Source organism: Corvus cornix, chromosome 3 (genome assembly GCF_000738735.6).
Source record: "Corvus cornix cornix isolate S_Up_H32 chromosome 3, ASM73873v5, whole genome shotgun sequence".
NCBI lineage: Eukaryota > Metazoa > Chordata > Aves > Passeriformes > Corvidae > Corvus > Corvus cornix.
In genome coordinates, this window is record NC_047056.1 from 39,020,095 (window position 1) to 39,033,186 (window position 13,092).

General features: G+C 36.2%; 1 protein-coding gene across 4 annotated transcripts in view; it reads right to left on the bottom strand.

Moving 5' to 3' along the window:
- PDE10A (phosphodiesterase 10A) overlaps window positions 1-13,092 on the bottom strand; it is a 347,833-nt gene that overhangs the window by 27,348 nt on the left and 307,393 nt on the right. For 3 of the 4 annotated variants that reach the window (XM_010391640.4, XM_039568839.1, XM_039568837.1), the window contains exons 8-14: window positions 12,853-12,903; window positions 11,023-11,081; window positions 8,335-8,386; window positions 4,650-4,792; window positions 2,388-2,480; window positions 1,617-1,803; window positions 82-224 (exon numbers count right to left, since the gene is read on the bottom strand). In XM_010391640.4, coding sequence (XP_010389942.3) covers window positions 82-224; window positions 1,617-1,803; window positions 2,388-2,480; window positions 4,650-4,792; window positions 8,335-8,386; window positions 11,023-11,081; window positions 12,853-12,903 — 728 coding nt within the window. The remainder of the gene's footprint in view (window positions 1-81; window positions 225-1,616; window positions 1,804-2,387; window positions 2,481-4,649; window positions 4,793-8,334; window positions 8,387-11,022; window positions 11,082-12,852; window positions 12,904-13,092) is intronic. The other variant, XM_039568838.1, reaches the window with a different exon arrangement.

Below are 13,092 nucleotides of genomic sequence, written 5' to 3' on the forward strand. Positions count from 1 at the left end.
TACAAAAAACTCCACTACAAATAGGAAAAAAAAAAATTAACAGGCTATATACAACTGCTGCTACATTAGAAAAATACTTACAGCTCAATTTCTTTATAAATATGTGGAGGCAGTGTACAGTGCATGAGGTTTTGCCACTCTTCAGCTGTACAAACACTATGGTAGGATAGCTTCTCCATCGTTACACGGTAAATACACTCTGAATGACGAATTCTGTGGTACATCTGAGAAAGAGAGAGAAGTCATGCATGAATGTGGAATTTTAATAAAGAAAAAAATTATTTCCCATATTCAAGCACTGATTATTAAAATACACATCTGCAAAAATTACAGTGCTTTTGGCTGCACAACTTCACACATTAGAAAAGCGACAGATTACACTGAATTCAGTACTTCTGGAAAACTAGGCCTTCTATCACATCATTTGATCTCCTCACTCAGGTAAATATCTAAGGCTCAGCTGACTTTTCACTGCATGTGAGCTCTCCCAAGGAAAAGAATCAAAGTTCAGGAGTCAGAAACAGAGCTAAGTCCCCTGCAAAATTCTAACAGACAGAAAACCTATACCAGGGCACAATTCATATTTTCTGCCACTGTATGAATTCTATTAATTAGTACAAATTACTGCTATCTATGCTCAGTAAAAGGTATGTGAGATGTTCATCATACCTACATTACTATTCAGTATGAAAAATAAGCACAGTTAATTACTGAGAGGTTCAGACAGTTGTTGCAGACATGGCATGGTTTGCAAACATGTGGGGACATTACAATGTGCTAGTAAAACAATCCTCTGGAGCAGTGCACCCTGCATGGTAACATTCACTGTCTAAAAAGAGTGAACTTACACACAACTGAGTGTGCATAGTCCCAAGTGTAATTTATATGCAGGCCATTCTACCTGCCTTGACCCACGTGAAACAACTTGAAGTAACTGGTAATAAAATTTGCTGCCCCACTGTACCAATAGCACAATATTGGTAAAATTCCTTAATGTAAATCACCAGGCTTAACTGGCTTTGCATTGTATTTTACCTCCCATGAATATATAACCCAGTTTTTCTGCATTGTCTTTTTATTGAATTTATTGCATTTTTATACTTGTATAGTAATGATCATTACATTGCTAATTTTTCCCACAGGAATAGTAAATTTTGAGATGATGAAGAGTTTGAAGACGAAAATAGCCATCCACTCTTATCTAGAAGCATGGATAATTATAAGTATGTACCACAGCATTAAGTGTAAAAATTGATCTTTAAGTATTAAGCATGTGGAATTGAGAGAATATATGGCATCTCCATTCCCCGGTTAAATTTATAAAATACAATCTGAATTTATAAAATAAATAATAGCCATACTTTCTAGTGAAAAAGGGAAAACAGATATTATTCACATTTCAGAGCTTGCTCTCTCAGTTTAGCTACACAAAATAGATATATCCAGAGTATGGTTATTTCAAATGAAATCCCTGTCATCCTCTTAAAATAGAATTATTCACCAAGGAATTCAATGTTATTTCAATGAAACAAACTTACGAATAATTTCAATAATCTGTAACATCAAAATACTTAACTATTCTCATTATAATTTACAAAATTGTAAATAAAACTTACATTAGCACAGTGTAAGGCTAAAGCACAAAAGACGGCAAACATTTTAAAGTTGTTCTCATCAGTTTTAGAGAAGGCACTTCCACTTATTTTGTTCACCATCTGCACAACACCTATTACACTTCCTCGGCTGACAATAGGCATGCACAGGATATTTCTGGTTGTGTAGCCTGTGTAGAGGTCTACTTCTCTGGAGAGCCATGAAGGAGAAAGAAAAAAAAGAAAAAAGTTAATATCAGTTGGTATCTATTCCTTGATTCTCACAAATGTTGATGTACACTGTACTGAATTGTTTTAAAGTAGACCGAATTGGTACCTGAAAGAATTTCACCTCCAAAATCCTCAAATACTTCTATCTACTGTATCATACTTAGAAAGAACTTTTTAATCCTTTAATAGCCATTTGCAAGACAAAGAATCAATATTGCCTCAAACACAGAGTTAAAGAACATTCAGGTATTCTTAGGCATGTTATTTGGTAGTGAACTGTTTTTTCTACCCTGAAACTAATGAGATTGCAGGGAGACTAATAATGAAAATCAGCAACAATCTAACTATATTTTCCCCCATTATATTAATATTTGATAAAATAATACTTTTTATTTGTACCTTAAAATTATCTGCGATGGCTAAATCATTTACATAAATATCTAAAAGTTGCCTCCTCATCAGAGGACCACAGCTCCATGAATGCATCTGAATATGAAATTTAAGTAGTAATTTTATGTAAAAGGTTTGGTGATCTATCTTCCCTTCCAATGAACAACACCCTACCTGTTAAAGCGTGGGTCTGCATAGGCATCAGGGATATTAAGGACTTCTCCTGTTCTTGCCACTTGACCAGCTATTCCTTTTTCTATAGAAAATCTGGAGAAAATAAAAATGTGTATTAGCGAAAATACGGAAAACACATTTTTCCAGTGGAGTCTGTCTTGGGCACAGTAATGGGTGTTCCCAACCAGCGTCATTTTCTTGCTTTGAGGAGAAAAATCTTACAAAAACTAGTAGTACATAACAAAATTAAAAAGCACATCCTAACAGATACTTTCTGAAAACATTTTATATAGCTACATAGTTTAATACAAAACATGCCATAACATGACCATTTTAGTGACAAAAATTCGAAGTCTTCATAACCCAGGGAGTTATCCCTAACAAATATAACATTTGTACAGAACCTGAGACTTGTGTTTACATTTAAAAGGTATTGATTTTTTTATGACTTTTACATATTCATTGTTTCTTTAGACACAACAAAGGCAACATGGAACTTGTTTCTTTGGGTGGGATGTGTGTGTGTGTGTGTGTATTTGATAACAAAATTTTGGAAAAAGACCAGTGGAAAATTCATAGCTAAACATTAGATGCATTTGCCATGTAGACTTTGGAATGATTAGCTTGTTTCATGACAATCAAACAATGCCATGGTACTAACTGCATCCCTTATTCACCACAAGGAAGTTACACAATTATATTCCTAAATTGTATCAGAAAAATCCATACGTCTGTCTTGTGAGTAAATAATTTTCAATATTTAGACATAAAGTAGTTATGACATACAAGCAGAAGATAATTTATGGAGAAAACCATGTAGAAAGAATCATATGTGGAACGCTTTGAAGTCTAAATGTACTCTCATAGTACCCTGATGTCTGGTACTGAAGTTAGTGATAAAGCTGTCAGGATTTCATCCTGCACACCTGACTTTGAGTTAGATTTTTCTGTTGCTTCTTATGATAGGCACATCACACCAACTTAAGACTCCTTCCTGATGACTCATTCAGTGTCACTTTTTTACAGATATTTAAGTTGCACTTCACTTTCAGTATACAGTACCTGTGAAATGGCTCACACCCTTGCACTTAGAATCAACATTTCAATAACATACAGAAAAGACAGAAAGATATAAGCAAGAAAAACAATTATCAAGAAGGAGTAGGAAAGTGCATGTTAAAGCAGGCCAGCTTCTTTAATTTACACCACCTCCTTGCTTGTCAGTACGCAAATTGCACCAATTTTGACTCCTTCCATTCTCACTCACACAATGGTAAGTGGGAGTAAGTTTGTCTAAAGGAGTTTTAGTGAAAACATGAATCACATCTTATATTGGCCCAGAACTTTAAAAGTATAAGGAGGAAATGAAAAAAGTTCTGATAAAAATCAACGCTGAATATTTTAGGAAAAATTTAGTACAGGGTATTTAGTCACACACTTCTTTCTTTTAAGAAGCTGAACATCTGAAACCTGCATGCCTTTGAAAATCTTAGTCTGGAGCTGTTAGGGATTCATAATTTTTGAAATGTGAAAAGCACTATATTTACTTTGTTGTTTAGCCTCTTTTATTAAAAAAAGTGCGTAAGTGTAAAAATTAGGTACCTGTGACATGAAGCAGAAACACACATAAATTTTAGTCAGGGAATCCTGTGTAGCCATTACCAGACAATATATATTTTCAAATTCACCACTTCAAGCATTGTTCAGTATCACAATTCATTAAAAGTTTGAAAATCTAAATTCACATGAGAAAAGTAAAATTAAATTACTGAACTTGAAATCTTCAAAACCAACGACCAATCCATACTCAAGTCTACATTTGCCTAATCCATCCATAAGAAGTGCAAATTGTGATTTCCTTGCTTTGGATGTGCTTGAATCACACAAATTTTAATTCCTCTTGGGAACACTCTTGGGAAGAAAAGTCCCAAACTGGCAGACTACGGATTAGGTGCACTATTACCTGCACCTTTACCTACCTCAGAACACCTCTGTTTTTTTCCCAACATGATTTCCAAAAGGACCGCCTCCGGAAGACGGCATTTCCAGGAGTGACGTTATAGCTTCAGAGACGCTGTTTCGATGGCACTGCAATGTCATTCCCAGAAGTACTACCTTCTGGAGGCGGGTCCTGGTGGGAATGATATCACAGTATGACAAGTATTGTCAGGGTACCTGCAGATAGGCACAGAAACTGGGTAACAAAATGCCTGCACATCCATAGTTAAAATGAAACTGCACTCTTCTGTTAGCTATTCTTACCTTATTTCTTTGGTCTTCTTAAAGACAGGTTTTCCATCATTTTCTTCTCCAATATCAAAAAGGTCTGAATACAGCTCCTTATTTTTGTGGTCAACCTGGAAGAGTGCACACCTATCTGCATTCACCAGGTTTTTTGCATATATCTACAGACAAAAAACAAAACCAGTGTTAACGTTCATGAATTGGATTATCTCCAGTCATTTACCTGATAAAAACATACATCCGTGTACAATAAAAGTTTTGAGAAGCTATCCAGTATGGAAATCAGTTTGAAGGAGCAATCTTTTATGATACAATTCAAAAGTAAAATCTTGAATTCAATATTTTTTTTGTAAATTAGAGTGTTCACTTTGAGAAATACAGGAATATCTTCAGAGACTTGAAAGTTTCCTGAAAGAAAATAGCTTTCCTACTTAATTGTTTTTCAAGGCTTTTCAAAACGATACCTTTCCTCCCTCTATGTTTAGATGCTATTCATCTTTACTTGATTTTAAATAAATAAGTTAGAACAATACATAAGAACAATGTTGACTTTTTGCCTTCATCTTCAATGTAAATATATTGGTATTTAATATCCACCAAAGACAGACAAAACAGAGAGGGTAGTGTTTGCTTCTAAAAAGCTAAGTGTCCCTGTAATACCTAACAATGAACAAATGATCCTTGTGGGTCCCTTCCAAGTGAGAAATATTCTGTGATCCTGTGATTCTGTCGTTTGAGATATCACTATGGATTGACCTAGGCAGAGGGTTAGGAAATGGCTGCACCCTCCTGATGTCAGGGACAGTACTTGCACAAGAGGTGAGACTTAGAAATTCTGCATGAACTAACCAAAGCCCAAAGGTACCAGCCACAGCCAAAGAAGTACCCCAGTACAGGAACAGACTTGCATGGTCTCTATCTTACTTTGAACCAACTAGTTTTATCTTAGCAAAAACAACTCCCAGGACCACTGACTGTCAGAACAGAATCTTGTCCTGGGAACAGAACAGCTCTTCACTGAAGTATTTCTCACACATACAATAGTCTTTCTGAGAAAAAGAGGAAAGAGTGAGACAAAAATCAAACAACGATCACTATGTTAACTTAAGATGGCAATATGCGGGCACAAGAACCGGCTCTATCCAATTCAGATAGGTCTCCTATGTTTCTTATCTGCTCAGAAGGTACAGTAACTGCATGGCATCTGATCTGAGGTGGATCTCTCTCCACTTTATATATAATACCTACCTAGTCATTCATCTACAGAAAGAGGCTGGCAAAATCTTAGTATACGATGCATGCAGTTGGCATGTCTTACGGATTCACAAGACTTCCATATGAATCATCTCCCCCCACCCCTTCTCTCTTGTCTTTAAAAAATGAAAACAAAACTATAAAGTATTTCATTTCACACTAATGCAGATGGAAAAATGTTAGACCTTGAAGAAAAAAACCCATATGAGATGAAAAATCATTAGCTGAGAGACTCTAGTTCTATGTCATATGAGGGGAACTGATCAGATACCATCTAGCCCAACTCCAAAACATGGAGGGCCCTCCCATACAGGCAGAATCTGTGTCCAGGAAGATTCTGTTGTCTTCTACTCCATTTACTCCATCAGAGCAGTAGAAAGTCAGGGAGACTGCAATCTAAGAGGTAAGATTTGTGCAATTTTTCCCCCTTTGAGCATTAAGAAATTTAAAGATGTCAACCACCTGGACTGCTTATTCATTTGCTCAAAAGAGAGTGAATAGAAACTGCCAAAAGGACAAGGGGTCCTGTAAGTGCTTCTATTCAGATACTGTATTAGATTTCTTTATAAAATCAACAACACAGTGTTGATTTTATACGATTAATCTTTCATGGTTTAATGCATATGACTCAAGAACTTACCTTGGTCATGACTCATGCTTTTCAAAAATGATTACTTAAACAGTACTAATTGAGAAATACTTACTGGGATGAGAGAGTTTTACTTCTCTAAATCCCTTGCTCAAATCCTGACCAGTAGCTGAAGAGGATTATCAGTACAAAAAGTATGTTCTGCATTGTCAATGGGGAAGCCAGGGACCATGTTTTGCATAAGCTGCTTGTAACTACTCAAGCATATTGGCAAGAACTTGAACATTTACTTCCCTTCCTTGCATTTGCATTCAAAAACATCCTTATACTACTAGCTTTGCTGAGAGATTTTGATGAAAATAAAAATTAAAAGAATGGAAAGAAACAGCCATATTTTTTTCTTTGGTATTGCGGGAACAAATCAAACCATAAGTGCAATCACCAAAGGCTGAAGTAGTGAGGTGAAACTGAGTTCTGATCTTTTATCACACTGAGACACAGAATAAGCCACATAATGATAAAATCACACTCCCATAAAATGGCAATAAATGTACAAACACATAATTCAGTTAATTGGCTCAAGAAAGAGACAACAGCTATAGCTTAAAAGGAAGCTGAGTATGAAACATCACACAGGTTAAAATACAGAATCATGATGCAGCCAAATGTAGGAAAAGACGATGAAAGAGTAAGCATATTTTACTGCCAATTGTGTTTTCCACCAGATCTCTATTCACAGGGAAGAACAGGGAAGAATATCAATATTTGTTCTCAATGCCATATGTTATGTTATACAGCTCTTTTAAATGCTAAGCTATTTTTAAGCAGTTCATTTAAATTGGAAAAGCCAATGTGCAGAAATGTGTCCTATGTGCAGAATTCTTGACTGTGTACTAACTAGAATAACACAAACACTGCAGAATATTTTCCATTACTAATTCACGTTTCTAAATAAAACCACTTTAATGTTGTTTGCATTCTAACTTCGCTGTCTTTGAATAGTCTATCTATGAATATCACTTTGAAGAGTGGGGCACATATCAGAGTACTGTTGGAAAGTAACTTTTTGAATGTGCAAATTTTAAACAATGGTATCACAGACCTGATTCAGAGTTTACACTGAGGAAAAAGAACTGCAGAATTCAATCAATGAGCATAAAGCTAAAAAGCATTATTCACTTATCAAATACACAAAACATGTTCTAAACAGCTAGTCCATGCACACTTGTTAACACTATTCAGGAAATAATTCTGAATTCAAAATTGGTTTAGAAACTCATAAACTGCTTCTGAACAGTACTTAAATTCACTAATTAGTTATTTCAATGGGAAGAACTAACCACTTGGCTTTAGTGGTTTCTATGAAACATTGACTGACTGTCGCTCTAGTTATGGGCGTAGTTTTGCAACTACAGTTCAGCAACTGGAAAAAATATCCTAGGAGTAATGTTTGATCTCTATCCCTTGCTATGGACAGTAACTTCTTCAGCAGTGTTTTGCAGCATGTCGCAAATTGAATTTAGGAAGAAGGAATCAATATAACACACTGAAATAAAAAGAAAACCAGAAGCCTTTCTGTTACTACTTTCAAACTTTCTCTGACACACAGTAGTTACTACTTAGTTCTGAGACAGTCATATTTCATTCCTTATGAAAGCTGCGAACGGAAGTTGTTGCAACAATGAAAAATCAAGCTGTCCTTTGCCACCTTTTCTGTATAGACATGTTTACACTGTTTGTATTATTTTGTTCACTACAAACAGCTCATATATTTCAATGGCATAATGTCTTCAAGGGAAGGAGAATGAAGGGCTTTAATAACTACAACTAATAAACTTAGAAGTGAAAAAGACAACTTACCATTATATGTTCAAGTAGAGAATCTATTGCAACTATATTATCAAAATATGTTCTGCAGAGAAAGAGAAGTCAGTAAACATTGGCATTTAGTGAAACACTTCTCAAATGGATGTCAGGGGCTCTTGTTTCACTATGGCTTAACATGGAGCCAGAAAAGGTGAGGACATACCACTGCACCTTGAAAATCACTGAGTGGCTTGCTACAGCACAATGGAATTAAGAAACGGTCCTAGTTCTGTTCCCTAAAACCATTATTCTACAGAATTGAGAATATTCTTTATTATACATAGAATTTTCTCTGTAAAAAAAGGAAAAAACGACCAAATATTGCCTGCTGTGAGCTGAATAGGCTCCTGCTGAGCAACACCAAGAATGCATCAAAATGCTTTGGCACCTCTAACACACTGAAAATTTGAAAAGCAGAAGTAAAAAGGAAAAGAAAAGTAGTAGAATACAAAAAAAAAAATCCATTTCTTTCAAAACATTAAAATATCCCATTAGGTTTACCCATATTATGCACAGAGTGCATAATATGAATAAAACATATTATGAATAAAACTATGTAGTGTGGCTAAACCCACGTCATATTATCCAACCCTTAACACTAGATGAAAGGCAACTATTTAAGAAACTCTTAATGGGTCGTCTCTATCAACAGTAGTTAAAGTTGAAGAAAGGGAATGATCTTGTAACTTATAAATAAGAATCTCAGTTTCACAGCAAAATGGTAACTGTTCAAGGACAGTCAAGAACATTGAAAGGTAAAGGTCAAACTTATTAGTAAAAGAATTCTAAATCTTCCACATGCCAAGTCCTAATAACCCTCGGATTACAATGTTCCCAGCAGACAAAAGGCATTGTCCCATGGCCTTGAATACATACACAGCTCAGTTCTGTTAGGGGCTAGTGGAAAGGAGATATATAATACACTAGTCTTACATTGCCAGGGACATGAAGAGGTGGAGTACTGCATACTCTGCTCTTTCTAAAATGTTGCAGAACATGTCCTGAAGACATTGAACACTAACTATTTCCCCACTGAACAGGAAATTCTCCTTCCATGTTAGCAAAGGTACAGACCACTTCTAAGAGGAAACTAATTATTTTCTTGCTGATACAAGTACTTGTCTACATAAAGTTCATAAAGATATTATTAAATGATATCCCAGTTTTGTGCCTTAAAACACAGGTTTTATTTTTTTGTGAAACTAAAAAACTCTAGCAATTGATAATCCTGTTTGAGAATTATTTTCTTATAGAAAGGCATAATAAATATTTGCAGTATTTACTGTCATTTTTATCTTAAAAATGTAAAACAATTACAAAGTTCTTTAAAACAATCTCAATACTATGTCAGCCCAAGAATAAATTGCCAGTCCATAATCTGGGTATATTAACATAATTTTTTTGGTAAATTACTTCACTATGGATGTTAGCAACATCAAAGCACTCTGGAAAGGAACATAATGGTGCAAGACTCGATAAGAGTGCCCTTTGGGAGGCATGCTCTGAATTATGCTGAAATTAAAAAAAAAGGTCATCCTGAGAAAAAAAGCTGGGAAAAACATCTGGATACAACCAGCTTGCCCTCCTTGCAAGGGGCAGACTCCTCCCTGTGGTTTATTACTCTCCATTCCAGCTGGGTCAACTTGGCTGCCTACATTCCTGAGCAATGGCATAGGAATCTTGGACATCCTCTAATCTCATCAGTTTGAGAATTGTTCGTCAAGACCCACAGAAGTGTTTGTAGCAAAAATCCGAGCCATCTCATTTTTCCACAGTATCATCAGTACTTTGTGATGCACTTTGGAATTCTTCTATTAACCAGTTTCATAAAACACTGTTAAGCACCCCAGACTGATTTACCAAAAGTACAGCCCTGGTTTATCTTTTAGTTTATTGGTTATCTTTGCTATTTAACGTTCCTAGTAGCAATGGCAAACAAAGAGATGAAGGAACAGCGGATCACCTAAGACACTAAACTGCTTTTGCAAGTGTAAACTCAAGCTTTCACACTCTTTCCATGCTTTCAAATTAATCTTGCCTCATAGTGACAAGAAATTAAAAGCAAACATATTACATGCAGTAAAAGTCTTTGAAAATTAAAACAGCCTTCAGAAAATGCAGGGGAAGAACAATCATGTGGCAGCCCTGATTCTTCAAGGATTTAACTCTGAAGTCCCTATATGTATGCATACATGCGTGCATGTCCAAAAAATTGATGGGGGGAGATTAGGGGAAGCTGAAGCACACCAACTAACTTTCTGTAGAGTCCTTTCAAGCCTTCTAAAATTGCCATGAGACACCAAGCCTATCTGTCACTTCTCAAAAGATGGCCACACTTAACTCTGACAGAAGAGGTGGAAGAAAAGGGGGGAAAAAAATCCATGCAAAAAACCACAAGAATAAAGAAATTCTGTAAGGTAAAAATGAATGTCACATTTTCTTCTGCACCACCACCACAAAAAATTTTGAAAGGTATATACTTCTGCCATCCGTATCACTTGTTCTTGTCCCTATGCTGAAATTTGCCCACCCTCTGAAGTGTGCCTTTGCACCACCTACTTGTGAGCTACAGTGAGTAGCTTCCACTACTGCTATTGAGTGAACACAGGTAGATTGGAAGAGCCATCTTCCAAAGAAAAGCTCATCAAAAACTCATGAGATTATTTTGCAAATCACACTTACTTCGATACATCAAGCAAGAAGTCATTCAGTTCAGTCTGCTTGGCAAGGCCCCGGCACACCTGGAAGCACAGATCATAGAACCATTTGCTCCAGAACACTATTGTGAGAGGGAAACTGGAGTCCCATCCCTTTCATTTGTATGAAAAAAATACCAGTACGTGTGTGTGTGTATATATATGCGCTACAGCACTGTATAAAATTAAAAGCTGAATTTGTGTGCTGGGTTTCAATCTTAGCTCTCTAGCTGCTGAGTTAAAACTGTGAAACACAAGTAAAATCTTTCCTAAGACTCAGTGAAAGCTGTTGGTTGCTATACTTGCTCATGCTGTCTCAAAGGCTGTCACTGAAAGTGGTTATGGAATGAACATTTCCTTATCCAGACCCTCAGATCTTCTGAGAATGTCAAATACTTTGTTTCCCTTCTTCCTTACCACACTTTTACCACTTTTTTCCAGTGTGCAAAGTAGCATATAGACACAACATCAGGCAAGTTTAACTAAGCTAAGCAGCAGATGATATATGCTCAGCTTCGGGAGAAATCAGCATGAATATGAATACAAAAAATAGTATGCATACTTCTTTTTAGAAGCAAAATATTAGATGAAGCAAAGCTTTCAACTGTATTTTTACTTCACCTGTTCACATAATCTGTATCTGAAGCACAATTGTACATCTGTATATTACTAGAGCAAGCACTGAGGCCAAAAAAAGAAAACAAACCTCTACTGCTTTTACATTTTTACACTCACAAAAATATCACTTCAAACTAGTGATATCTTTCATCTGTGCAATGCAGATACAAAATGCCAGATCAAAACCCTTGCATTCTTCTCATGCAAAAAAACTTGGGAAGAGCAAGCCTTCTGCTTAGAAGAAGGAAGAGAAATAAAAATGATCAATGAACAAGCTTGAACTTTACATGTTGTGTTTTGTTAGATGTGAAAGATTTCTCAGTTAAGGAGAGAATAATTCTTACACAGGTGAAGCTACAAGTGCATGCAATTGCAATTCTACTAGTGTACAATAGTCTGTGCCAGCTTATTCTTCCTAGATGTGAGTGCCCACCCCAAAGTCAGTGACTTCCAGCACCGAGGCAGCAAACATCAGAGCCTAGAAGAAAAAAGCAGGAAGCTTTCTGTGCATCTTCTGACAAGGGTATGAAAGACACCTTGAAAAAAAGAATGCCATGAATTTCCTCCTGGGAGTTGACAGAAGAATCTATTTTAGCATCTTCTCTGAGTTGACAGAATATGTTTCATTTCAGTGTTACCATCTTCTGCTAGCTGAAGTAACAAAATCTATTAGGAAAGCTGCTGGGGTTTGCCAGAGCAGCTTGACACTGTGTGAAGCTCCATTAGGCACCCAGCTAGGGACAGCATGAGGCATCCTTAGTGGCTGTAGTTACAGGACCATGAAGCAGCTAGTGAGGATGCCTTAAAATAGGCTTTGCTAGCAACACCTCATAATTTCAAACTGAATACCAAAGCAGGAGGAAAGCAACCAGTTTGCACAGCAGTTGCCTTTCCACAAGAAAAAAAAAAAAAAGAAACAACCCTTCAAAATTGTTGTGATAAATCCACTTTAGTCATTATTTACGTACTTTGTTCAAGTATCTTTCAGTGTTTGTTACTTGATCCATGATTGCAAGTGAGGAAAACTAGTTCAATGAACACCAAAAATGTTAGCATATTTTTCCAGGTTCAAGGAAGGGGCCTTAATCAATGCTTTAGCAGTGACCTCTACTTAATGTGATCACAATCCATGCTCCTACTAAACAAGTACAGGAAGACAAGTTACACAGTGAAAAAATTAAAAACCACTCACACTTACTTGTACTTGATGTATTGCTACTGAAGCCCATGCAAGATTTGCTGTTGCAACCTGCAACAAAAGAAGAAACTCTCTCTGGAGTAACCTTGAAAAGTGCACATTGGTTACATGCCTCTTTTCTCTGTCTACCTGCTAAGTAAATTGACTGAACTGTTTTAGACAGGCAGGCAGTAACAATTTGTGGGAAGACAGTCATTTTGTGGAAGTCTCAGTGTACTTTCAAGTGTTTCAGTTTTAGAG